General features: G+C 39.9%; 1 protein-coding gene and 1 long non-coding RNA gene across 10 annotated transcripts in view; one reads left to right on the forward strand and one right to left on the reverse strand.

Moving 5' to 3' along the window:
• LOC141277347 (uncharacterized) overlaps window positions 1-1,652 on the reverse strand; it is a 43,615-nt gene extending 41,963 nt beyond the window's left edge. The window contains exon 1 of the long non-coding RNA XR_012328592.1: window positions 1,382-1,652. This is a non-coding gene — a long non-coding RNA (uncharacterized lncRNA). The remainder of the gene's footprint in view (window positions 1-1,381) is intronic.
• A 316-nt stretch (window positions 1,653-1,968) lies between these two features.
• The window catches only part of METTL16 (methyltransferase 16, RNA N6-adenosine), a 62,547-nt gene continuing 38,610 nt past the window's right edge, over window positions 1,969-25,905 (forward strand). For 4 of the 9 annotated variants that reach the window (XM_019926899.3, XM_019926906.3, XM_019926905.3 and 1 more), the window contains exons 1-4: window positions 1,969-2,105; window positions 7,368-7,495; window positions 20,483-20,682; window positions 25,404-25,544. In XM_019926899.3, coding sequence (XP_019782458.1) covers window positions 7,368-7,495; window positions 20,483-20,682; window positions 25,404-25,544 — 469 coding nt within the window. In that variant the 5' untranslated portion in view covers window positions 1,969-2,105. Of the gene's footprint in view, window positions 2,106-7,365; window positions 7,496-10,804; window positions 10,876-20,482; window positions 20,683-21,127; window positions 21,254-25,403; window positions 25,545-25,905 lie in introns of those variants that run through there. The other 5 variants (XM_073797414.1, XM_073797415.1, XM_019926900.2 and 2 more) reach the window with 5 other exon arrangements.

Genomic DNA, 25,905 nt, shown 5'->3' on the forward strand with positions numbered 1-25,905 from the left:
GACCACAGAAGTCATCAGGAATAATAATAATAATAATAGCTTACTATGAGCCAGAAATTACAAGTGTTTTACACGCATTATCTGATTTACTTCTCACAGCAACCCTACGAGAGAGATTTGCATATTGAACAAAGCAAGGCTTGAATAGTTTAAGTAAATTGCCCATAATCAAAGGGTTAGAAAGTGGTGGGAGCAGGATTAAAGCCCAAATTCCCTGGCTGCAGAGCTATGGTCTCTCTGGTTTGACCCACAGACGAAATGGAGCTGTTTGTAGCTAACAGAGAAATTCACCAGCATTTTACATACAATCCACTTTCAACTTTACCAGCCTTAACTTCAAGGGCATTTTCTCTTTTTACCTTTCCAAAAGTAAGCACTAAATACTGTAAAAATAAAAAGACACTACCAATTAAAGACATAAAACTTTCTGTAGTATTCTGTTACATTGGGGGACCCAGCGAACCATGCCTTCCAGTACTGGAAGGTACCCTGGCATAGGCCTCTACTCTTGAATTTGGGCTGGCCCTTTGACTTGCTTTAACCGACAGAATATGGTGAAAGCACCAGTCCTGAGGCTAAGGCTTAAGAAGGCCTACCAACTTCCACTTTTGTCTTTTTGGGAGTCCTAATCCAACATGTAAGAGATATGGCTTCTCTGCTGAAGAATTATGTAGAAAGGTCATATGGAGAGGGAGAGAATTTGAGACAACACGAAGAGAGAGGCCCAGTCATTCCTGCGGAACCAGCCCCCAGCTGATGCTACGACCTACAGCAAGGCTAGCAGAATGGCCGGGCTAATCCCAGCCCAGATTTCACAGTGAGCAAATAACATGGTTGTTGTTTTAAGCTATACATTTGGGGTGGTGGTTAAACAACAGATAATTAAAACACCTCCTCACCTCTTCTGGAGTGACAACTGGTACACTCAGTTCTGCATAAAGCTGAAGTCTCCATCCCTGTCTCTTAACTGTATTACAGCAGTTTGCCAGAAGCTTTCACATTAATTGCTAGGACATAGGGAAGCTTTTTTTTTTTTTTTGCGGTACGCGGGCCTCTCACTGTTGTGGCCTCTCCCGTTGGGGAGCAAAGGCTCCAGACGCGCAGTCTCAGCGGCCATGCTCACGGGCCCAGCCGCTCCGCGGCATGTGGGATCCTGCCGGACCGGGGCACGAACCCGTGTCCCCTCCATTGGCAGGCGGACTCTCAACCACTGCGCCACCAGGGAAGCCCGGGAAGCTCTTTTAAAGGAGAGAGGTACTAGGTAGGGGTCCAGAGGTTCAGCCTTTGGCCCTAGTTTTGTTACTTATTGTATGCCTTTTGAAAGTCATTTACCTTTTGGTTTCAATTGTACAACGGGGAGACTAATATTCACACTACTTACCAGAGGAGGGTAAAAATTAGTATAACCGAGTTGAGAAGAAAAATGGAAAGCATTTAACATTGCTTCCAGCTGAAGAGGCAGGTGAGGAAATACGTGGATTTGATGTCATCTGGATGTAAGATATTGAACAAACGACTTCATATTTCTGATCCCCAGTTCTTTCTCCGTAAATGAGACTACCCTTCCTCACCTCACAGGTTTATCTGTGATGATCAAGTGAGACATCGCACGAGGAGAGACCTATTGCAGAATAAACGGTAATTGCCGCCGTGTAATCCCAAAACACCCCTCCCCCCCTTCCCCGCGCATCCATCCTTATATTCTTCGCCCAAACCCAGAGAATGTGATTTAGTAAATCTGGAGTGGGGCACAGAAGGCTACATATTTTTTTTTAATCTACATTTTTAAAAAACAATATCCCTAGCAGATTTAAAACTAGGCGTCCTAACCCAAAGGACTCTGCTTGCTACCACGCCCCCTCCCTCTGACAGAAGGAGCCGCGAAGTCCAGATCTCGCGACAGTTTCTTCTTTCTCCAGAATCTGCTGCAGGTCGCGCGAGAATGGCTCGTCCAATCACGAGGCTGAATGGAGGCCCAAGATGGCGGCGCACTGACAGCGTAACATTTGCGTTTCTAGGATGTTCGGGCTGCTGGTGGCTTAAGACTCTGGGGTTGTAGAGGCCCACAGTAGACTAGTCGTCCGGAAGCAACTTAGACCTCAGAGGTGAGTCACTTAATATCTCTCACGCGGGTTGCGAGTTCACTTAACCTGTGTATCACCTAGGTTCCACATTCTCCTGTTCTGGGCCTGTGAGGTGTTGGTTTCGGGGTCTAGGGAGAGAGACCAGATGGTGTGTGTGTACATCTGCGTGCGCGTGCGGGGGTATATGTGTGTTGGGGTGGGTAGGAGAAGTTGGCAAATGGAGTGGCGACGAGTGCTGAAGTAGGAAAGACCGGCGGGGCGGAGGAGGTTTACAGAGATCCAAAACTGAGGCGGGAAGATAGTCTGAGGGGGTAATATGAAGGCGTGGAAGGAGTGGAAGAGATGGAGAGCTGGCAGTGGTCGAACTAGTGCAAAAAGTCGGATTTATGAGGGAAGGAGTCGAGAGAAAACGGAGATTAGGATTGAAGTGGTAGGGCTCTGTGCAGAAGGAATTTAAAGTTCTGAAAACGGAATTTAGATTATTTTACAGACTTATGTATTAAGACACATGGTAGTTGAAGAGGATTATTAAGGATCAGGAGAAACCAAGGAAACAGAAGCGTGGAGATGGGAAAGATCAAAGAAAGTCGAAGTGGAAGCTTAAGTGAAGGTCTACTACTTTGGCTTTCTGGACAGACTCGGGTAACCGGAAGAAAAAGGTCCAGCCCTAGACCTGAGCCTTTTAGACACTTTAAGATGGGGACTGCTTATCAAGAATGAGGGTGCTGTGTTTCAGTGTCCTGGACAGTGTAAAGAGTTCCATCGTGCTTTCAATCAAAAAACACTTATTGCGTGCCTGCTCTCCAGGCCCTACTTTAGGCTCTGGGATATCGCAGTGAATAATAAGATAGACAAAATATTTTCCCTCATGAAGCTTACTGGCAGGTCAGATTTTAAAAAAATAAGTAAAATATATGGAATGTCAGATGGGTAAGTTTTATGTAGAAGACTGAAGCTACTAAGTGAGACAAGGAGTGTGTTCACTCACTGCTTATTTATTTTTTTTATTTTTATTTTTTTTATTTTTATTTTTTTTTGCGGTATGCGGGCCTCTCACCGCTGTGGCCTCTGCCGCTGCGGAGTACAGGCTCCGGACACGCAGGCCCAGCGGCCATGGCCCACGGGCCCAGCCGCTCCGCGGCATGTGGGATCCTCCCGGACCAGGGCACGAACTCGCGTCCCCTGTATCAGCAGGCACACTCCCAACCACTGCGCCACCAGGGAAGCCCCACTCACTGCTTATTTAAATGGAGGTACTCAGGAAAGGCATCAATGAGTAAGAGACGTTTGATCAAAGACCTGAATAAGGTGTGAGGGTACCTTGTATGTATGTATTTCTGAGGGAATAACAGTTTATGCAGACCAGACAGCAAGTACAAAAGCCGTGAGACAGGAGTGTGCCAGACTTGCTAGAGAAACAGCGAGGAGGCCAATGTGGCTAGAGCAGAGTGAGCCAGGAAGAGAAAAGTAGATTAGGTTAGAGAGAAGTGGGGAGTGACAATGCTGATGCCAGGTAAGTGCTGATACTCAGTTAAACTCTGAGGAATGGGATAGATTTAGCTAAGAACCCATCGCCTGTATTGGGAGCTTGGTTAGCAGAGAAGTGGCTTTATTGACTCATTGTGCATCTGTTCTGACCAGAAGGGTTGAATAATGCAGGAAATGAATCTATCATATTTGTAATTTAATTTGTCCATGTGTGTTCAGAGTGTTATGTGTGTGCACTGACATCAGGGGTACACGCATGACACTCTGAACAGGGAGGAGAAAGTGGCAACAAATGAGTTTGGAGGGGTAGATTATGTGTGCCTTGTTAATTATTTTGGACTTTATCAGCCTAAAAGCTTTAGGAAGGCACTGAAGGGATTTACCAAGGAATGTTCAGTTTTGTATTGGGGCAGGAGGAGGGGGATGTTGTTGCTGGGGTGAAGTGGATTGCTGGGGCAAGAGTGGTTAGAGAGCGCTTCCCTGGTAGCGCAGTGGTTAAGAATCCGCCTGCCAATGCAGGGGACACAGGTTCGAGCCCTGGTCCGGGAAGATCCCACATGCCGCGGGGCAACTAACCCCGTGCACCACAACTATCGAGCCTGCGCTCTAGAGCCCGTAAGCCACAACTGCTGAAGTCTGTGTGCCTAGAGCCCGAGCTCCGCAAGAAGAGAAGCCACTGCAATGAGAAGCCCGCGCACCACAACGAAGAGCGGCCCCCACTCACCACAACTAGATAAAGCCCACGTGCAGCAACAAAGACCCAACACAGCCAAAACACAGAGTGGTCAGAGAGACATCAGTTAGAGGCTATTGTAGTCATCCAAGAAAGAGATGATTATGGTCTGTGGCCTAAAGATACGGAGTTATGAAGGGCGAAAAATGGATAGGGTCAAGAAATAATTAGGAGATAGAGAATATTCAGGACATGGTGTGTTTGGAATGAGGGAGGCAGGGTGGAAAAGGTTCTAAAGGTTTCTCGCTTTTGTGCCACAAGGAAGATAGTGGTATCATTCAGCAAAATAGTGAAGATTAGAAGAGGACCAGTTTGGGGTGGGTAGAAATGATTTAATTTTGGACATGTTGTGCATGAAGTACTTTTGAGCCTTTCAAGTGAGTAGTCTGGTGGGCAGTTATATGCATGATTTGGAACATCTCGATAATTCTCCTTTGGACATGGTTGTTAAACTTCCAGTGTGGAAAGCTGTCAAAAACCTTCTGAGTATTAACATATTTATTACCACGTAAAGTTACATCTTTAACAAAGCCTGCAAAGGAACGGTACTTACTGCTAAGAGACTTTACAATAGCGGATATGACTGAACTGGGGAGATTAGGGAAGGAAAGACCTTCCTGAAGAAGAAATGCTTGAACTGTGGTAGTAAGGATGAGTAGGAATTCATCAGGTGAAGAGGGGGAGGAAAGAACATTATAGACAAAAGGAGTAACCTGGGTAAAGACCCTATTGCCAGAGTGGAGGGAAAGAAAGAAGAGCAATGGGTGAGACTTAAGCTGATGGTGAAAAAATAGGTAAGGCCACACCATGCTGGGTCTTATATGTATGCTGAAGTAATGTAAAGTTTGGAGCAAGTGGGCATGGGAGGAGGACACAGTGAAATTTACGTTTAGAAATGATCACTGCAAGGTGGAAAAAGGAATGGAGAGAAAAAGCGTGGGGTCATGGAGACCAAATAAGAGGCTGTCTGGGCTTCCCTGGTGGTGCAGTGGTTAAGAATCCACCTGCCAATGCAAGGGACACGGGTTTGAGCCCTGGTCCGGGAAGATCCCACATGCCGCAGAGCAACTAAGCCCGTGCGCCACAACTACTGAGCCTGTGCTCTAGAGCCCATGAGCCACAACTGCTGAGCCCGTGTGCCACAACTGCTGAAGCCCACACACTCTAGGGCCCGTGCTCCACAACAAGAGAAGCCACCGCAATGAGAAGCCTGCGCACCACAATGAAGAGTAGCCCCCACTCGCCGCACCTAGAGAAAGCCCACGTGCAGCAATGAACACGCAGTGCAGCCAAAAATAAATAAAATAAATAATTTTTTTTTAAAAAGAGGCTGTTGTAGCAGTCTAGGCAACTTGTACTGGGCTGCTATTGGTGGACATAGGGAAAAATAGATGGATTTGAGAGGTATTTAGCTGGTAAAATCCACATAGCTTGATTTCTTGGAATACGAGAGGGATAGAGAACTATCAGGTGACTCTTAGGATTCTGACTTACACAATACCATTTAGATGAATGTGCATTATGAAAAAAATGGAAAATGCAGAATGATATAAAGAAGAAAATAAAAATCACCTACCATCCAGAGATACACACTAAAATATTTTTTAAATTACCAACTGCTTAGAGATTTACTCAACCACTGCAATGGGTTTTTTCCGGTTTTTATTTCTTGCTATAAATGTGTTCACTTTTTTCCTCTGTGTATTCTTGAGGAAAACAAAATTGCTATGTTTGTTTTCATTTGGTTTTAGCTACCTGGAAATAACAAGACTGAAATTTATAAAAGAAGTTGGAATAGAGGATTTTTTTGGTAGAGTTTGAAATCAGGAAGTTAAAAAAAAAAGATGTTTTTTGAAACTTTAGTGACTTTATGGTGCACTACCAAAGAGTCAATCCATGCAAGACCACTGTAAAAGCTAACCTCTGACTCCAATATTCTTGGCTGTAGATTATGTTGCCTTCTGTCACTTTGATGCATTTAAAGGAATAGTTTCCAATTTTCTTCCCTTCGTTTAAAAGAAAAAGATTCATCATATGTTGCATACATTTTTAAAAATTGTAGTAAAATACACATAACATAACATTTAAAATTTTAACCATTTTTAAGTATACCATTCGGTGGCTTTAGGTGTATTCACAGTGTTGTGCAACCATCACTACTGTCCATTTCCAGAAGTTTTTCATCATCCTAAACAGAAGCCATGTACCATTAAACAGTAATTCACCATTCTACCCTCCTCCCAACCTCTACTAACTTCTTGTTTACTCTCTGTCTGTATGAATTTGCCTATTGTTGGCACTTCGTATAAGTGGAATAATACAGTATTTGTGCTTTAGTGTGTGGCTTATTTCCCTTAGCATAATGTTTTTAAGGTTCATACATGTTGTAGCATGTGTCAGAATTTCATCCGTTTTTAGGGCTGAATGATATTCCATTGTATATATATCCCACATTTTGTTTATTTATCTGCTTGTGGACACTTGGGGTTGCTTCTGCCTTTTGACTATTGTGAATAATGCTGCTGTGAACATTGTAAGTATCTGTTTGAATCTCTGCTTTCAGTTCTTTTGGATCTATACCTAGGAGTGGAATTGCTGGGTCATATGGTAATGTTTAACTTTTTAAAGAGCCACCAAACTTTTCCACAGCAGTCATACCATCTTCATTCCCACCTGCAATGCCTGAGGGCTCCAGTTTCTTTACATACTTGCCAATACTTGTTATTTTCTTTCTTTCTTTCTTTTTTTCTTTCTTTCTTTCTTTCCTTTCTTTCCTTTCTTTCCTTTCTTTCTTTCTTTCTTTTATAATAGCCATCCTAATGGGTATGAAGTAATATCTTATTGTGGTTTTGACTTGCATTTCCGTAATGACTAATGATGTTGAGCATCTTTTCATGTGCTTATTTGTTGTTGCATATTTTCAAAATATAACTTCTTTTTTCTCACTTGGTTGGCAAAGATGTATTGGCTGTAACTGTTGACTTGGCAACCACAGCTTTTCCTGTTGACTTTTTTTAACTAAATATGCGATTCCCCCCCCCACCCTTTTTTTCTTTTTAAAGATGGCTCTGAGTAAATCAATGCATGCAAGAAATAGATACAAGGACAAACCTCCTGACTTTGCATATCTGGCTTCCAAATATCCAGATTTTCAGCAGCATGTTCAGATAAATCTGAATGGAAGAGTGAGGTAGGTAACAGATGAAGAATTCTTGATACAGTATTATACTAGTGTAATTTGAATGGACACAGCATAGTGGAAAGCGTACTGGACTGATAGTAGACCTGAATACTAATTCTAGACATTTCCTTAAACTTCTCATCTGACCTTGGACAAATCACTTAACCTCTCTCGGTTTTAGCATTTTAACCTATAAAATCAGAAGATTGGACCAAATGCTTTTAAGTTTCCTTCTGGCTACAAAAAACAAAATAAAATTTCTTGATGTCCAAATTATTGCTTGCCCAACAGAGATCCCAGAGTGCCTGCAGAAACCTTAGGATTGTACTCTAAAACTTGGTGACTGGTGAGGGTCTAAAGTCCTTATTTTAAGTGTGTGTTTATTTTGATGTGAGGTAGGAAAATAATAACCAGGATATCAAAACTGATTTCACTTCATTATTACGTAGAATGTCACTAAATTTAAGTTTAAAAGTTAATTATTAAAAATTAAGAAAATAATAGTATGACGCTTCAGGAAATGGCAAGGATTATGATAGTGGTATGGTAGGAACTGATGTTTGTGTTATACCCTTGAGAAGGAGATCTTTGACTGCCATCCTAAACTCTATGTGAGTTACAGAGGGGATTGGAAATTTCAAGCCTGCCTTGGGAAAATGTGGTGCTTCACCTGTGGGGAGGAGGAAGAGCAGGATTTGTGGAGCACTGGGAAGGTTGGGAATAATAGGATCAGAGGGCTTGAGGCATTTTGCTGACCTCACCCTTCCTCCTGGCAGACTTGGAGAACTGGAGGCCTTAGGCCAGGACTTAACCTGGGGGCCAAGTTACTCTAGAAATCCTAAAACTTAAAAAATATATATATAATACATATTTATTTACATTCATTTTTCTGGGAGATAATCCTTGGTTTTCACCAGATTCTCAGAGAGATTTGTGACCCCCACCAATACACAAAGGTTAAGTCAAATGCCCTAGAACTGTGATTTCCAAGCTTTATTGTCTATTCCACTCAGTAAAACGTCGAGCACAGCTCCATATATGAATGCTTGTGTTACTTACCATGTTACTATATTAAACACATTAGAAAACATACTTCAAATTGGAAATTAAAAATATATTTAAATAAGAGTTCTAATATTTTCTTTGCATACTCTAAAGGTTCATCTTTGGCACCTTACTTTGGAGATCACCCCAGAGATACAGAATTGGTGTTTCTCTTTGTTTAGATCATCTCTACCATTTTTCTTAAATCTTTGTTTCATAGTTATGTATGTGGATGTTATTTATCCTAGTAACTTGTAGAGCAGATACAGTTTTGTTATTCTTTGTTTCCTCTCTACACTTATTTTTGTACTTAATTATTTAACAAATATCTGTTGATTAACCATTTTGCTCTAAGTTCCGGGAGAGCCATAATAAACAAGCAAGACTTAGTCACTGCCATATTTGGAGTAAACACACTAGTGCAGGAAGTGGACAAACAAACAAGCAGTTAGCCTTTCAGTGTGGCAGAACCTGTGGAGTATACAGTGGAATCACACAGAAGGGAGACCTGACCCCAGCTTTGGGATTTAGAGAATGATTTGAAACAGATACAGTGTCTTAGTTGTGTTCTAAAGAATGAGTCTGAGTTAGCCAGGTGGAAAGAAGAGTGTTACAGGCAGAGGGAGTAGCGTGTGCAAAGAGCACGGAGTAGTGGGGGACTGGAAAAGTTGAGCATGCCTAGGGTGTGGTGGACAAATGACAGAAGATGAGGCTGGGAGGATGATGCTTGCAGTACTTTATAAGGGCCAGTGAGGAGTTTGGAATTTATCTTAGGGACATGTACAGAGAGTTCTTATGTCTTGAGAATTACTCATCCCGGGCTTCCCTGGTGGCACAGTGGTTGAGAGTCCGCCTGCCGATGCAGGGGACACGGGTTTGTGCCCCGGTCCGGGAAGATCCCACATGCCCCGGAGCAGCTAGGCTGTGAGCCATGGCCACTGAGCATGCGCGTCCGGAGCCTGTGCTCCGCAACGGGAGAGGCCACAACAGTGAGAGGCCCGCGTACCGCAAAAAAAAAAAAAAAGAATTACTCATCCCCAGTCTTATGCACTAAAGTTTTAAAGCAGGGAAATAACATTCAGAATTGTGTTTAGACAGGTGACAGGTGTATTCTAGGAGCATAGTAGAAGATGGATTGCAGGGGGAATTAAGACTGAAAGTATAGGCAAGTAAGTGGGAAATGGTTTTAGTAATCTACATTAGACCTATTGGTGGCCTAATTAGGTAGAGGGGGGAAGGACAGAGATCACTGGATGAATTTGAGAGAAATTCATGAATATAATTAGCAGGACACAGTAGAAATTAAGTATGAACCAAGTATGGTGCTTGGTATTCCAACTTAGCAAGAGATTAGGTGGTAGTGCCATTTCTGCAGTAAGGAACAAGGGGGAATGAGCTGGTTGGGGGAGAGATGATATATTTTCAGTTTGGGGCATATTGAATCTGAGAAGTCTATGTGCAGTTGAAAATGGAAGTCAGAAGAGAAGGACACAGCAGTGGTGTGGGAGTGGTATTAGTGAAGGCCTTGGGTCTTTGAATACTGAAAGATGAATAGAAGGGGGGAAAGAGTTCCAAGTATAGAGAACAGAATTTTTTGAAAGGTCTGGTAAGTTTGCAGAACTGCATGTAGATGGGGATGAAGTGGGTATAGAATAACAGCTTAGGGAATACTAGGAGGTGAGACTGAAAGGAAAACAAAGAACAGGTCACAAAGAGCCTTTCATAGCTCTTAGCTCATGCAAAGTAGAATGGACTTGATTGCTCAGACTTTGAGGAACCAGAGGAAGATTTTTAGGATGGTTAGGATTTTTAAGATGGCTTAAGATTTATATATTTTAAGAAAAATCACTCAGAGCAGACCAAACAGATCTGTTATTACAACATATCTGAATGGCTTAAGGGTGTCTGACAAGTAATAGACATTCAATAAATATTTGTCAAATGCATGAGAATAATTCTTCTATAAAATCTAACTGTATGCCATTTACAGATGGCATACCTAAAACAAAATTGCAGATAAATAAAAAATAAAGGGATGGGCAAAAATATACTAAACAAATGAGAGTTCCCTCCAAATTAAAAAAAAGTAAGATAGAAGGTAGAAAAAACCTCAGATTAGAAAAAGAAGACTAGTTTGTATTGACAAAAGAAATAACGTTCAATGAAGACTTAAATAAAGACTTTTAGCATGTTGAAAAATGTAACATAAGAAATAGCTTTTAAAAAGTGTTTGATATAATTCAGAGACATTTTTTCTTTGTCTTTCCAACCAAGTAGAGAAAAATAAACAGAACAATGGCCTCAGGGACTTTCAGAGGATCAATGAATGCTTCAAAGACAATTAGGTAAAAATACTCTTTGTGTATGTTCTTTTTCTTGGGGAGATAGGGTTTAAAGCTTTAACCTGTAATTTGAACTTCAGTTTTAAAAGAGTAATTGACCCAAAAAAGGTTAAGTACTGCTGATAGAGAGCCTAAATAATATAATCAATGAATTTGATTTAGTGATATGTTTTGAACTTTTAATCTATAAATGCACATTCTTTTTTTTTAATTGATACTGCATTATTTTATTATTTCCTTTATTTTTTGGCTGCTATGCAGCACGTGGGATCTTGGTTTCGCAACTAGGGATCAAATTTGCGCCCCCTGCATTTGAAGCTCAGAGTCTTAACCACTGGACCTCCAGGGAAGTCCCACACATTCTTTTTAAATAGCTTGCACAGGCTTATAACACTAAGAAGTGACTGAGTTGGAACTCTCTGGCTCAGTCTGTTGCTTCCCTTATTTATTTAGAGTTAATAAGATTAGAAGGAAAAAGAATTACAATTTTACAGATGGCTTGATTATTGTCTACCTGAAAAAACATTTGAGAATTACCTAAAAATATTCAGATGATTGCTGAATAAAACATACATATAAATATTTTAAAATGTATATAAATAAATAGAAAATTGATAGGTTTCCAGATATTAGTTGGAAAATATAGTTGCAATAAAAGATCCCATCCACAATAACAAAGAGGAGTAGGCAGAAACTTGGCAAAGAAATATGTTAAGATCTATGTGGATAAAGCAATAGAATTACCCTCAGGGGTCTAGGGGAGACAGTGAATCTAGAGACACCGTGTGTTTCTGGATGGGGAGGCTCAGTATAGTTAGTATGTCGATTCTTCCCCAAATCAAAATCCTTCTAAGGTTTTTGGGAGAGAAAGCGACATAATGTTTCTTCTGTTCAAAGAAAAGGTACTCAAAACAAATGTTATAAGTGGGTGATGGCAAGGTGAAGGGGTGTAAACTTTCCCAGACGGGTATTTAAATATATTGTGAAGTTCGAGTAATTAAAACATTAGCCCAGTAGTGCCACAAGAATGGGCCATCAGTTGTCTGGCACAAAGTGGCATTCAAGTCTCAACAGCATGTGCACATTAAATAGGGTGATTCCAGCCTGCTTTCTACTCAGTAGTATACCTCCCAGAGGGAGTATAGAGTGGGAGTGTAGAGTGGACAGGGTGAATCTTCCTTTCTTGATCAGTCTTGACTCCTGTGTGTTTCTCATAATGTGAATATCTTACAGTGCTATGAATGATTAAAGAGCTTTTTCAGTGTTCTCTTGGATTTTCACTTTATATGCTTACTTGGGAAGCTGACTCCTAAGTAAGATACCACCCCACCATGTAAAGACTGTAACATAGAATAAGGACATTTCAGGTTGTTAAGGGTGGAGGCAGACACCAATGGATTTTTAATAGATGCATTGGAACAGCTGTGGGGAAAGTGCATTAGATTTCCTTTCCTATATATTATGCAAAATAAATTCCTGATGGTTTGATGATTTCAATATATTTATTCTATTGAAGTACTAGAAAAAAATATATAGGTGAACTGTTTAACTTTCGGTGTAGGGATGGTCTTTCTGAGTAAACTCCAAGGGTAGAATTCATAAAGGAAATTTTATGGATTCAACTACATAAGAAGTAAAAACTTTTACATATCAGGAAATAGTAAAAGGTGACAACACAGTATAAATATTTAGCTCCCTTAATATAAAGAACTCTTAGAAGACAATAAGAAAAAGGAAAAAAACCTTAATATATAGGTTAAGGATAAAAACAGGCAATTTACAAACGAAGAAAGACAAATGGACCAAATTAGCAAAGAAAAAATATGCAGTATCCATCAATGGCAAAAATGTAGTCAAATAGGCATAGTGATAAAATGCTGGTAGAATTGCAGCTTTGAAAGTTCTAAAAGCATACTTAAATGAAATAATGTATGTTTGAGGATGTTTATCCCAAGGCTGTTTGTAACAAGGAAAATTGGAAATAACTTAAATTTCCAAAATTGTAGGTTCTTACAGTGCAGTTCCATACAGTGGAATACCACGTAGCCTATGGAATGGGTGTTGCAGATTATAAAACATCATCATTTTGTTTCAGACTGAAACCAAAGTATCTGTGCTGATATGCTGTGCATAGAAAAGGACTAAAAGTTATGAACTTGATGTTCAAAGTGGTGGCTTTGTGATAGGCAAAAGTAATTTTTAAATTTCTTGCAAGGAAAAGCAAATTTGTCTGTGAAGGGATGGCAAGAGGATGAGGCAAGCTTGAGGAGAGCTCCTCTTCTTTAATAATGGGAGCAGTATGAGCTTCCCTATGGTTGGTAGTACAGCATATTTAGAAGCGATCTATGATAGAGGAAGAAGAGAAGATATGTACTTTTTTTTTAATGTAAACAACCTACCTGCTCCTGGACATCATCCTCCTTGTTGCTTACTTAGGTAAGAGTTGTTGATGATTATATGCGTCAGTAGAATGTTCTTTATTTTTATAGTGGCTTTTTATTTAACTCAAGAAGATATGTGAAAAAGAATGGTCAAAATGTAAACCCAGGTAATGATGGAAAAGGAATACCAGGCAGAACATTAGACCTGAGATGGATTGAAGTGTCATTTATTTGCTCAGCCCTTAAGTGCTCTCTTAAGGGAAGCAGGGTGTGATATGGAAAGAGGGGCACTTCTGAGTGAATCATCCTAAGGACCAGTCTTGAGCGTGCCACTTACCAGCTGTGAGGTTTTAGATAATTTTCTTAGCTTTACTGAGACTGAATTTCCTCATCTAAAAAGGAGGGATAAAAGGACATACTTTGGATGATTGTCATAAAGGTTAGCAATGATGTGTGCAAAGTGACTGACACATTGTAGACACTTAGTAAAGGATAGATATTGTTATTAAGCCTGGTACACTTGATAAGGTACTGAGGATTGCTGGTGTGATCTCTCTCTCTCCCTCTCTCTTTTCTCTCTCTCTCTTCCCTGCATCCCTCACTGCTTTGTTGTAATCATACCTGACTATTTCAATTAAATTTTAGTTTGTGCTTTTTCACAGAAACCAGCCCCATAGGAACATCCTGCAATTTACTTGAGCCCTGTCAGTTGAGTTTGAATAGAGTATGACACTTAACTGATTTGTTTTTAAATCAAAGACCTGGCATTGAAGGGCTGTGTCATAGTTTGTGACTGTACCATTTTTAGCACCTCAGTGAAGATCTAATGAATAGAAACCAATGTTGGAGTAGGGTGGGGAGGCTTCAGCCTTTATTGTTACATAAGGTTCAGCCTCTACAGTATTAGAATGATTGTTTCTTTAACCATGGTTACAGAATGTATCTTTCCAAACTCCATCTAATAATGGTAATACTGTATTCATCAATAGCAGAGCAAGAGTCATCATGGGGAAATCAGACCTGAGCCTGTTGACAATAGGCTGTTTTGTTTTACGAAGCTGGATGTGTTAAACAAACAACAAAGACTGATGGTATAAATTGCTAATTTCCACGTGAGAGCTAATTTTAGTCCCTGTGCCTCTCTGTGCTCTCAGAAATGAAAATGAAAAAAGATCTTGCCTGTGTTCAGGAATTTTGAATGTCCCAGGGTGCTAAAGTGACCTAGATATTTAACTAGTGAAGTCAGATGACTTCACTTTTGTCCTACAAAAAGATCTCCAACCCTCAGATTAGTGTCTGTATTTTCTTAAAAGTAAGAAAACAAACACTCATTTTGCTAATAACAAAATCTAAGAATCAGCTCTTCATTGATTTTTGTGTATTTTCTTCAGTTAGACTAGCTTCTGCTCGATGTCTTATACTTTTTGGTGATTAGGATGTAGTTCCTTAGTAATAAGTTGTATGCTCTATTCCATCAAAGTAAGCACATTTTTTTAAATAGTGAGAATTGTTTATATAAACAACTCTGTTTGAAGGCACCAAGAAAATATATTAATTATATCGCTGTTTCTCTTGCTCCAAATGTTTCGTGAAGCCATGTAATCAATGCTCAAGCTGCACTACTATCTTTTGGGGATTGCTGTCATTGTGGGAAATATGCTGGTTTGGTCTCCAACAGAATTGGCCCCCTTTCATGGAAAACAAGTACTCTGGAACCAAGGATCTGTTTTCCTTTTTTGAAAAAGGAAGTGTTTTTTTTTTTTTATTATTCTACAAACATTTATAGAGCCCTTAATGGGAAAATTATAGAAATATATCCTTCCTACCTACATTTATAATGGGAATGTTGCATACGTAAAAGAAAAAAGGTCACGGTTCTTCCACCCCAGAGATCAAATTACTTGTGTTCCTCTCTAAGCCCTGTCCTTATGCATATATAGTAATTTTTGTGGTTGTAATTTTGCTATAGGTACAATCAAAGGACTTTTTTTTACCCACACTTGACATAAGCATTTTCCATATAGTTATAAAACACTTATTGTTGTTATGAAGGTATTATGTAACATGTGTTCAGATAATACAAAAATATGAGAATTTCCACATCCAGAGGTGGTTCTGACCCTTCCAGATTGTTTTCTCTGCATGTTCACATATAGGGTCTTTTTTGTCTTGTTTTTATTTTTACAAGAATGTGATCATAATGTACATATATGCTTTTACCCAAACTTGTGGGAGTTTTTTGTTGTTGTTACTGTTAATTTATCAAGGAACCCTCTTCATACAAGACTGTGTGCATCAGCCCAGTCTTACTCCTTTTCATGACTGCAGAGCATTCTCTTGTGTGGATGTGGTATAGCTTATTCAGTCAACTCCCTAATGACTACTTTTAGATTGTTCCTAAATTTTCTGTAATGCAAAACTTAAATATATTTAACTGTTTCCCATACTCTTGGACTTCTTTTTTTTTTTTTTTTTTGAGTTTCACTGAATTTAGGGCAAGTCACTGGGCTTAGCTAGAAAAACTGGAGTACTCTTAACTGTAATTGGAAAGAGCAAAGAAGTGTTTGGATGACTAAGTTTTTCTTCCCTGTCATTTGCTCTTTAGCTAGCATAGCAATCCACATTTAAGAGACCAACTTGATTGATCAAGGTAGTTTCTTACTATTTTACATGTAGGATTTTGGGTTCTTTGGCTAATATAGGGCTAACATAATGGTCATTTACAACTGTTCCAGGATCTTTATTTTTATATGATACTACTATCTCATTGCTTATTTGACCATAGGTGTGGTAAAGTTAAAAAACAAAAAATTCTTAAACTCAGTTGTGGGTAGGTATGAGTTGGTGGAAAACACAAAACACCATAGGTTTGGCTTTTGGTTCTGTTTGACAACCTATTATTATTATTAATTAGTAGTAGTAGTAGTAGTAGTAGTAGTATGATACTCGAATTCAATTAAATTCTCCATCTGTACTTTGGATCCCATACCCTCCCCCATCTCAAGAACCTTACATAGTCCAGTATTCCTTTAGTTAAATATTTAATGTCTGTCAACTAGTTTCTTCTTTTTGACTTATTAAAAAATTTAGATACAACTCATATATCATAAAATCACCATTTTAAAGTGTACAATTCAGTTGTTCTTAGTATGTTCACAAGGTTGTGCAAGTATCACCACTATCTAATTCCAGAACATTTTCATCACCCCAAAAGAAACCCTATACCCATTAAGCAGTCACTCCCCCCTGCTGTGTCTCATCAACCCCTGGAAACCACTCATCCGCTTTCTGTCTCTACAGCTTTGCATGTTTTGGATATTTCATGTAAATTGAATCATAATATGTGGCCTTTGTGACTTTCCATTGACTTTTTTTTTTTTTTTTGCGTTACGCGGGCCCCACACTGTTGTGGCCTCTCCTGTTGCGGAGCACAGGCTCCGGACGCGCAGGCTCAGCGGCCATGGCTCACGGGCCCAGCCGCTCCGCGGCATGTGGGATCTTCCCGGACCAGGGCACGAACCCGTGTCCCCTGCATTGGCAGGCGGACTCTCAACCACTGCGCCACCAGGGAAGCCCTCCATTGACTTTTAAACGTGTTTAAATCTTCCATTAAAAAATTAGTAAAGAAACCTCTCCGTCAACCCTACCACTTCTGCCCCATCTCTCCCTTGCATAACTCAGCTTCTTGAAGAATTATCTATTTTTACTGTCTCCATTTTTTCATGCCATACTTAATCTTTAGCACATTCCAGGGTGGATTCTGAATTCTACCACTACGAAAGCAGCTCCTGAAAAGGTCTCCGTGGTCTCACATCACTAAATCCAGTTTCAATTTCCAGTTGACTCCTGAGAAGCACTGGGGTAACTGACACTCTTACCCTTCACGGACACCGTCTTCCCTTGGGCTCCTTGGCACCACATCACACTCTCCTGGTTTTCCTTCTTCCACCCTGTCTCCTGGTGTAGCTTCCTCTGTAATGATTGTAAGTACAACCATTAAAGGATTCTTTGAGGCTTAGTGTTAAGTTGTCTTTTCCTCTCACTTTGTGTCTTCTCCTTAGACACACTCTCATCTGTGCCAGGCCCTCATTTGTTTGTTTGCAAATCACTTATACATTTTTTCCAGATTTCCAAATCTCTTTTTCCAGATTTTCTGGGCTCTATACCTAGAGATCATACTTACTCAATATCTCTACTTGGATATCTCAAATACAGCTCAAATTTATGATATTTCTCCTCAAAAATGGTTCTCTGCCTGAGTTCCCAATTTCAGTGAATGGCACTGTCTATCTTGTTGAACAAGCCAGAGCCCTAGGAGATGTCTGTAAACGCATCCTCCTTCACCTCACATATCAGTCCATCAACGGATCTTGTCAATTTTCCCTCCTAAATGTCTCTAAATTCCTTTCACTTTTCCCTGTCTTTGCCACTGCCACCTTTGTCCAGCTTCTTAACTCAGATGACAGCAGTAGCTTTCTCATTGGTGTCTCTGCTTCCACTTGGTCCATCCTTATTCCATACCAGACATAAATCCTTAACATAGATTATAATTATCCTGGTGTGATACTTTCACTTTCAGAAGTGTCCCGAATTAATTGATAAAATTATATGGTTACCCTAATTATAAGGTCCTATATAATCTGGCCTCTATCTTCCTCTCCAGCCTCATTTTAAACCATGCATGCTTACATTGCTATCTGCATTTTAGACACAGTTGTTAGAAACAGCTGTTTCTCAGTATGCCCCATGAAGTCTCCTGCCTCAGGGTCTTTGTACTTGCTCTTCTCTTTACCTAGGACCCTAGAATACCATGTTCCCTTCCCCCTGTTCTTTGTTAGTTTTTATTTCAGTCCTCAGGGAAGCCTTCTCTGACCTTCCTAAGGCAGTTCCACTTATTATGTAGGTTTCCTAGCACCTCGTATCTATCTTTTATAGCATTCATCACAGTGACAATTTTACATATATTCGAATGATTCTTAAATTAATACCTACCCTCTACCAGACTGTCAGCTTCATGAAGGGAGAGATTATGTCTGTATTTGCTTTTACTACAATATCTCCAGCATTTTGCACAATGCCTGGCATGTAGCTGACATGTAATACCTGTTGAATGAGTAAAGGAATGAACGCCAGCAATCACAACCTCTTAAAAATTCTAACCTATTCCATATAACTCAGTTGAGCAAAGTAGTGCCCAAAGAGAGTGAAACACTTTTATACTTCTTTAGAAGTGTGGAGTAGCCAAGTACCCCAACTTTCTTTATAATTCTGTTATTTACGATAGAGGTTGCCACCTGTCGGCCTGTGAATTATATAGGGCTTGCAGTTATTTATTGTCCACATATATTTTAAGAATCATAGAAATTTCATATAAAAATATGGGTTGCTGGTTTCATTTGGAAATTTTAGAGATCTAGCAGAACTGGGCCAGCAAACCCACTTGACATTAATTACCTAGAACTGAGTAGTGACCATCCCCTTTGAAATGGTCACTTGTGTCATCTGGCATAGTGCTACCGGAAGTGTGGCCATTGGTCTGCCCGCTCGGCCACAAACCATTTATTACTGTCCACAGAGGCGAGGACCTTGTGCCACACGTTTAGTTCAGCAGACATGTCTTTGGTTATGACTCTCAGTGTGTTGATTTACGTTCTGGGACAAGTTCTGTATCTTGTCAGGGACTGGCATTTTGAGTAGTATGTTGTAAATATTTGAGTTTGCAATTCCTGAATTTCACAGTTTTATTCAAAATGTCAGTGCAAAATAACATTCAGAAATTTTAGGTTAACAAAGCTGTAAATAGGTACTGCTCTTAGATGATACTGCTCATCGTTTATTTTATAAGGTATCTACGTTATTAAGTTTCTTTGATAGAAAAATTCTGAAATTTCACATTTCAGGTTTTAAGGCTTTGAACATAGACATCAGAATTGATTATATTCCTTTTGTGCGTCTAGCAATGAAGCTTAGTAATAGATTGGGCTACCGCTATAGAATAAAGAATGTGAACTTGTTTGAACGCTTTAGTGTGGTACTCAGATGTGAATTTCTTTCCATGTATAAAAATTGACTATCGGGCTTCCCTGGTGGCGCAGTGGTTGAGAGTCCGCCTGCCGATGCAGGGGACACGGGTTCGTGCCCCGGTCTGGGAAGATCCCACGTGCCGTGGAGCAGCTGGGCCCATGAGCCATGGCCGCTGAGCCTGTGCGTCCTGAGCCTGTGCTCCGCAACGGGAGAGGCCACAGCAGGCCTGCGTACCGAAAAAAAAAAAAAAAAAAAATGAAGTACTGACACATGCTACACCATGGATGAACCTCACAAATATTATGCTAAGTGAAAGAATCCAGATGCAGAGATCACATATTACATGATTCATTTGTATGAGATGTTCACAAAAGGCAAATCTATGGAGACAGAAAGTACATTAGTGGTTGCCTAGAGCTGAGGGTGGAAATGAGGAATGACTTGCAGATGGGCATGAGGTTTCTTTTTGGGGGTGATAGAAGTGTTCTAAAATTGGATTGTGGTGATGGTTGCACAACTCTGGGAATATACGAAAAACTATTGTGTACTTACAGGTGAATTTATAGTATGTAAATTATTCCTCAGGAAACCTGCTAAAAATAGTCACATTTAAAAATTTGGTGCTTGTAGTATTTGTTATATTTAAGTATGTTAACCTGTTTTCATTATTAAACATTTTATACTGCTTCCTTTCCACTTTTAAGTATGATTTTCAAAGAATGCTACCATCAAATCATGTTATTTGATAATAGTAAAAATAACCAGCACTTGTAAAACAGTTACTATGTGGTAGGCATTATGCTAGTACTTTTCACAGATGATCTCACAGCAACTCTACATATAGGTATTATTATCCCCATTTTACAGCTGAGGAAACGGTCTCATGGAGGCTAAATAACTTGTCCAAAGTCACATAACTAAGTAAGGAGACAACTAGGCAGGAATTGGAACAGAGGTACTCTTGTCCTCTGTGCTTCATGTATGAAGATGCAGTATTTTTGGTGGAAATTTATGCTGTCTTTCACATACTGTGACTGTTAAACGCCCATATGTGTATGCCACTGCACTGAATGTGCTACGTAACTATTTATATGTGTGATCTCTTGAGAAACAGGTGGGTGTTTGGTCCTACCTGGTTGCATTAAAGCTTGTAGAGCGCAGTGAGTCTTACTAATCAGTTTTACTTCTTTTTCTCCACCCCTCAGTCTTAATTTTAAAGACCCTGAAGCAGTCAGAGCTCTGACTTGTACTCTCCTAAGAGAAGATTTTGGACTTTCTATTGATATTCCGCTGGAGAGACTAATTCCCACAGTTCCCTTGAGACTCAACTATATTCATTGGGTAGAAGATCTGATCGGTCATCAGGACTCTGACAAAAGTACTCTCCGAAGAGGAATTGACATAGGTACATGGTTTTCAATTATGTTTTGGCTAAATATAAGTTTTATAAATTTTGCGAGGTCTTTGCAAATTCTTTGAAAACTTCTGGGTATTTGTTGTGTGAAGGAAGCTGGCTACAGATATCACTGTTCTTATTTGGGATACCTAGGCTTTTCTGCTGTCACTTTCTCTTGAGAAGAGAAGGGATTGTCAGCACCAGATGGAGCAAGGGGGTAAGAGAAGTGCAGAATGAAAGTGAGGCCCTTGTTTTCTTAGCTTTTCAGATTACCACGTTGATGTCTGTGTCAGTTGGGCATTATTTTTACTCTGAATTATTTGGTGTTAGTACAGTAGTCCCTATATTGGGATTTTGTGGTGATGGTCACTTAATAAAAGATCATGTGGGACTGAATACTTTTAGGAATCTCTTAGGTGATTATTTATAGCGAGTATTTAATCCAAAATTAAAGGGAAGAAAAAAGACGTCGAGTTAAAAGAAGATGTTCTCTTAATTGTAATCTTCTGCAATGGGGAGGACTGTCCTGTTTGATTCATTTGGGAATGTAAGTAGAGAAGCAGAAGGAAATGAAGCCATGGTATGTTTTGCGATTATAAATGCATTATATGTTTTGTTATAGCCAGTATTTTCATTTGATAGGGTTTGAAATTTGTTAATCTTTTGGCCTTTACTAATCCTTTATAGAAAGTGTGAAGAATTGAGTTAAAAACTGTGGACCCTATTTCTAAACATAGTTAATAGGAAACACAGTTTCTAGATAGTAGTAAATGTTCAGCATTTGTGTGTGTTTTCAGTGCTCATCGTACATGAGCTTTGCAGCAGCATTTATTGACCCCCTCCTTTCTCCTTTATGCACTCTCCTCCATTTTCTTCCATGACACCAGACTCCTCTGGTTTTCTGTTTTCCTTTCTAGTCACTCTTCTCCCCTTTTCAGGCTTACTTTCTTGTATTAAATGTTGAGAATCCCTAAAGCTCAGTCTTTAACCCTTTTCTTATTCATCACTCTACCTCTAGGCAATTTCATCCATACCTATGACTTTATTTTCTGCTTCCATGCAGATAACCTACAAACTGTTTATTCCTCCAACGCAGATTACTTTTCTTGAACTCTAGTCCCAAATATATGAGAAACTTGGATATCTCAAAAACTTCTCAGACTTCGTGACATCCAAGACCAAACTCATATTCTTTCTTCCTAATCTTGTCGTCCTTGATATTGACTTCTCTCCATTCTCACTGACAATGTCTATCACCGTTTCCTGTTTTTCTCTCCTAAATATTTCTTAAATTGTCTATTTTTCTCCTTCTCAGCTGCCACCATCCCAGTCCAAGTCACCATCATTTCTCCCTGTCTACAGAATAGCTTCTCAACTATTCTGTTCTTGTCCACTCTGTTGCCCCTCCATTCCATTCTCCAGAAAGTATGTATAAACCATATCTGAGCACATCTTTACCACTTTAATGGCTTCCTATTGCTTCTGTGATAAACACCTGAAACCTTTATTAGGCCTATTAGAATTTTCATTGTCTGATTCCTGCCCTCTAGGTCTCTCTCTAGGTCTCTCTAAGCCTCATAGATTTCTCTTTTTTAATAAATTTATTTATTTTAATTATTTATTTTTGGCTGCATTGGGTCTTCATTGCTGCGCGTGGGCTTTCTCTAGTTGCGGCAAGCAGGGGCTACTCTTTGTTGTGGTGCATGGGCTTCTCATTGTGGTGGCTTCTCTTGTTGCAGAACATGGGCTCTAGGTGCGTGGGCTTTAGTAGTTGTGGCACGCAGTCTCAATAGTTGTGGCGCACGGGCTCTAGAGCTCAGGTTCAGTAGTTGTGGCTCACGGGCCTAGTTGCTCTGCAGCATGTGGGATCCTCCCAGACCAAGGCGCGAACCTGTGTCCCCTGCATTGGCAGGCAGACTCTCAACCACTGTGCCACCAGGAAAGTCCCCGCAGGCGGATTCTTAACCACTACGCCACCAGGGAAGTCCCTCTAAGCCTCATCTTATATTCTTCTCTTTTATGTTTTTGGCACTTGTTCTAATAAGATGTCATGATTCCAGGCCTTTGTACATGTTGTTCCTTCTGCCTGGAACTTCCCACCTTCACCTCATTAATTCTTATTTGTACTGTAGTTGTCAACTCAAGCCTTATTTTCTCAAGAAAACCTTCTCTGACCTTCCAGCATAAGATAGGTTCCTTGAATATGAGCTTTAGAAAACCATGTTTTTTCCTTCATGGCATTTTTTTTAGTTTTAAACTACACATTCACTTGTCTGATTGATTAATGTCTTTCTCTGCCACTAGATTACAAAGTACAGAGCCTATTACTTTTTTGCTTACTATAATATCCAAAAGCCTAGCAAAGTTTCTGGCACACAGTAGGTGTTCAGTAAATGATTTGTTGAATGTCGATGTATAAATACATCATTCTTTCAACATTCAAAATTCTGAACATCCAATATGAACTAAGCACTATGTAAAAATAATGGGGTTTAACAAAAGTTTTTTTTCTTTTATGTTCATGGCAGAAGATTGGCTGATGGGTTATAAAAAGCTTTAAAAGCTTGAGAGCCTATTTAGTACTAATTTATTTTAATTGTGCCCCAAACCCTCTAAAATAACACTTGGGGATATAGGAGGTTAATGGATTTTAGCTCTTCACAAGGGGCACTCTTGCTGAAATCACATTCATTCTAATTAGGGTTTTATATAAATTCTTCCCCCAGACTCCATTAGTTTGCTCTAATTCTATGGTTATAAACTTTTCATTTTTATTTATCATTACAAGGATTATTACCCATTTAAAAATGTCATTCATGGGCTTCCCTGGTGGCACAGTGGTTAAGAATCCGCCTGCCAATGCAGGGGACACGGGTTCGAGCCGTGGTCCAGGAAGATCCCACATGCCGTGGAGTAACTAAGCCTGTGCACCACAACTACTTGACCCTGCGCTCTAGAGCCCGCGAGCCACAACTACTGAGCCCACGTGCTGCAACTACTGAAGCCCACGTGCCTAGAGCCCGTGCTCCGCAACAAGAGAAGCCACCACAATGAGAAGCCTGCACACCGCAATGAAGAGTAGCCCCTGCTTGCCGCAACTAGAGATGGCCCGCGTGCAGTAACAAAGACCCAACACAGCCAAAAATAAATAAATAAATATTTTTTTAAATGTCATTCACCTTTCAGAGGGGATCAGGATGTTAGAATGCAAGTCTTCTGGTCTTAAGAATTGAGAAACCTGATTTTTTTTGGCGAAGGACAGGTCTTTTACCTGCGTTTATTACCCTCTTGGCACCTGATATTAGGGCAGCTGAGGGAAGGTGTCCTTTTTTCTTTTTCCTTTTAAATGAAATTGAAGTACGAAGAGAGAGGTAGTTGTATGAGAATCAAGGGCCTGGGATCTGGTTTGGATTTTTTTTTCTACAGAGCTGGAAGTGCTACTTAAATTTCCTTAATTTCCTTATTCTGAGTGGCTAGCAGGGGCTAAATAATTGTGAACTCTGAGAGGAGCTTGAGTACCCTTTACCACTCCTTCCTGCACCACCTCCCACATCCCCAAGGAGATGTTTGCCCAGTAGCATCAGGGCCAGGATGCTGTTAGGTGAACATGATAGGGAGTGTAGCAGTCACTGTGACTGTCAGAGCTTAAATGTTCTGGCTATCACTTGTTGTCATGTCTTTTACTAGTCTGTTCTGAGTACTTAATGAGGAAGCAGTAAGATGAGACTGGCTTTCCTCTGGGTTAGGAGTATCTCTGGCCTCCAGCTCTTCCTGCCAAATCCTTAGAAGACTAGACTGGCACCATGATGTGGTCAGTGGAAAGTGGGCGTGGAATGGTTAGTATGGGCTGACTACTGTGGGCCTCCAAGAATACCAGCTTTTCTTCTCTTGAGTATGCTCTTGAGGATCTTACTGGCCAAGATCAGTTAAAGGTTGTAAAAGCAATTATTTGTGGTTACTATATACTCAAACATATACTTGTCCAGTCTATGGTTAGAGGTTCTACATGCAAGTTTAGAACCAAACCCTAGCTGTCAGAGAGATTTTTGCCTGGACCATTTGCCTTTGAATGTCTCCCTTGAAACTATGGTGGGGCAAGCCAATGACTGATGTTTTGGATCTGGATCAAATGTTTTTCCATGTCTCCACATCTAAGAAATGAATCCTCTCTTTAGTTTTTAGGGTTTTTTTGTTTTGTTTAACTTCTGGTTTCCTTCAGGTAACAACTTACAGATAGATATGAGGGGAATTGGGTGGTTTAATATTATAAAAATTTTATACCCTATGTATTTTTTTCTGCTTTTGTAGAATGGGATGTATACATTGATCTATTTTAAGATATTACTGTGGTGTTTTAACAAATAACACTGATTTCTTTCAAGAAAATCAAGTTTGGGAGAGATTTAAAATGAAGAATTTTTATAAAGTAAATTAAATTGCTTTGACAATTTATTTCTTGATCACCAGCCAATTATGCAAACTTCATTTTACGTACAGCATACAAAGAAGACAGCAAGGTTTCTACCCTCTAGGAAATTTGAATCTCATTATGAGTTAAGACTAACATACATGAAGCCAGTAGCCACAGTATGTGTGTAATCAGTACCAGCTTGTGGTTTAAGCTGTTAAGGCTATAAGAAATTCTAAGAAGTGAAGAATGGTGTTTTTGCTTGTTGGGCTCACCTTCCTCTCAGGTGTGTGCAATGTGTTTTGAATTCCTACCGTACTAGGTACTGGGGCATCCTGCATCTATCCTTTACTTGGAACAACCTTAAATGGCTGGTATTTCCTTGCAACAGAAGTAGATGACATGTGCTTCAACTATGCAAAGAAGAATGTGGAACAGAATAACTTATCGGATCTTATAAAAGGTTAGCTCTGTAGAATAAATACTCCTTTCAAGCTTTGTTTATTAACCTGTCTTTCTAATTTAACACATCTCATTGCCTTCTGCTTTAATATACAAACTTTGGTAATTTAAAACAATCTGGTACATTGTAATTTGGTTTGCTCCTTTGTTACCAGAATTAACTCAGAAGGAAACAGAGTAAATACAGTCGATCCTCATAATTTGTGAATTCTGTGTTTGTGAATTTGCCTACTTGCTAAAGTGTGCCTACTAGGGGCTATTTTTAGCCTCCACATCAATACTTATGGTACTTTTGTGATCATTCACAGACACGTGCAAAGCAGCAAAAAATTTGAGTCACCCAGCATGCATGTTCCCAGCTG

This window comes from Tursiops truncatus, chromosome 20, assembly GCF_011762595.2.
Source record: "Tursiops truncatus isolate mTurTru1 chromosome 20, mTurTru1.mat.Y, whole genome shotgun sequence".
Lineage (NCBI taxonomy): Eukaryota > Metazoa > Chordata > Mammalia > Artiodactyla > Delphinidae > Tursiops > Tursiops truncatus.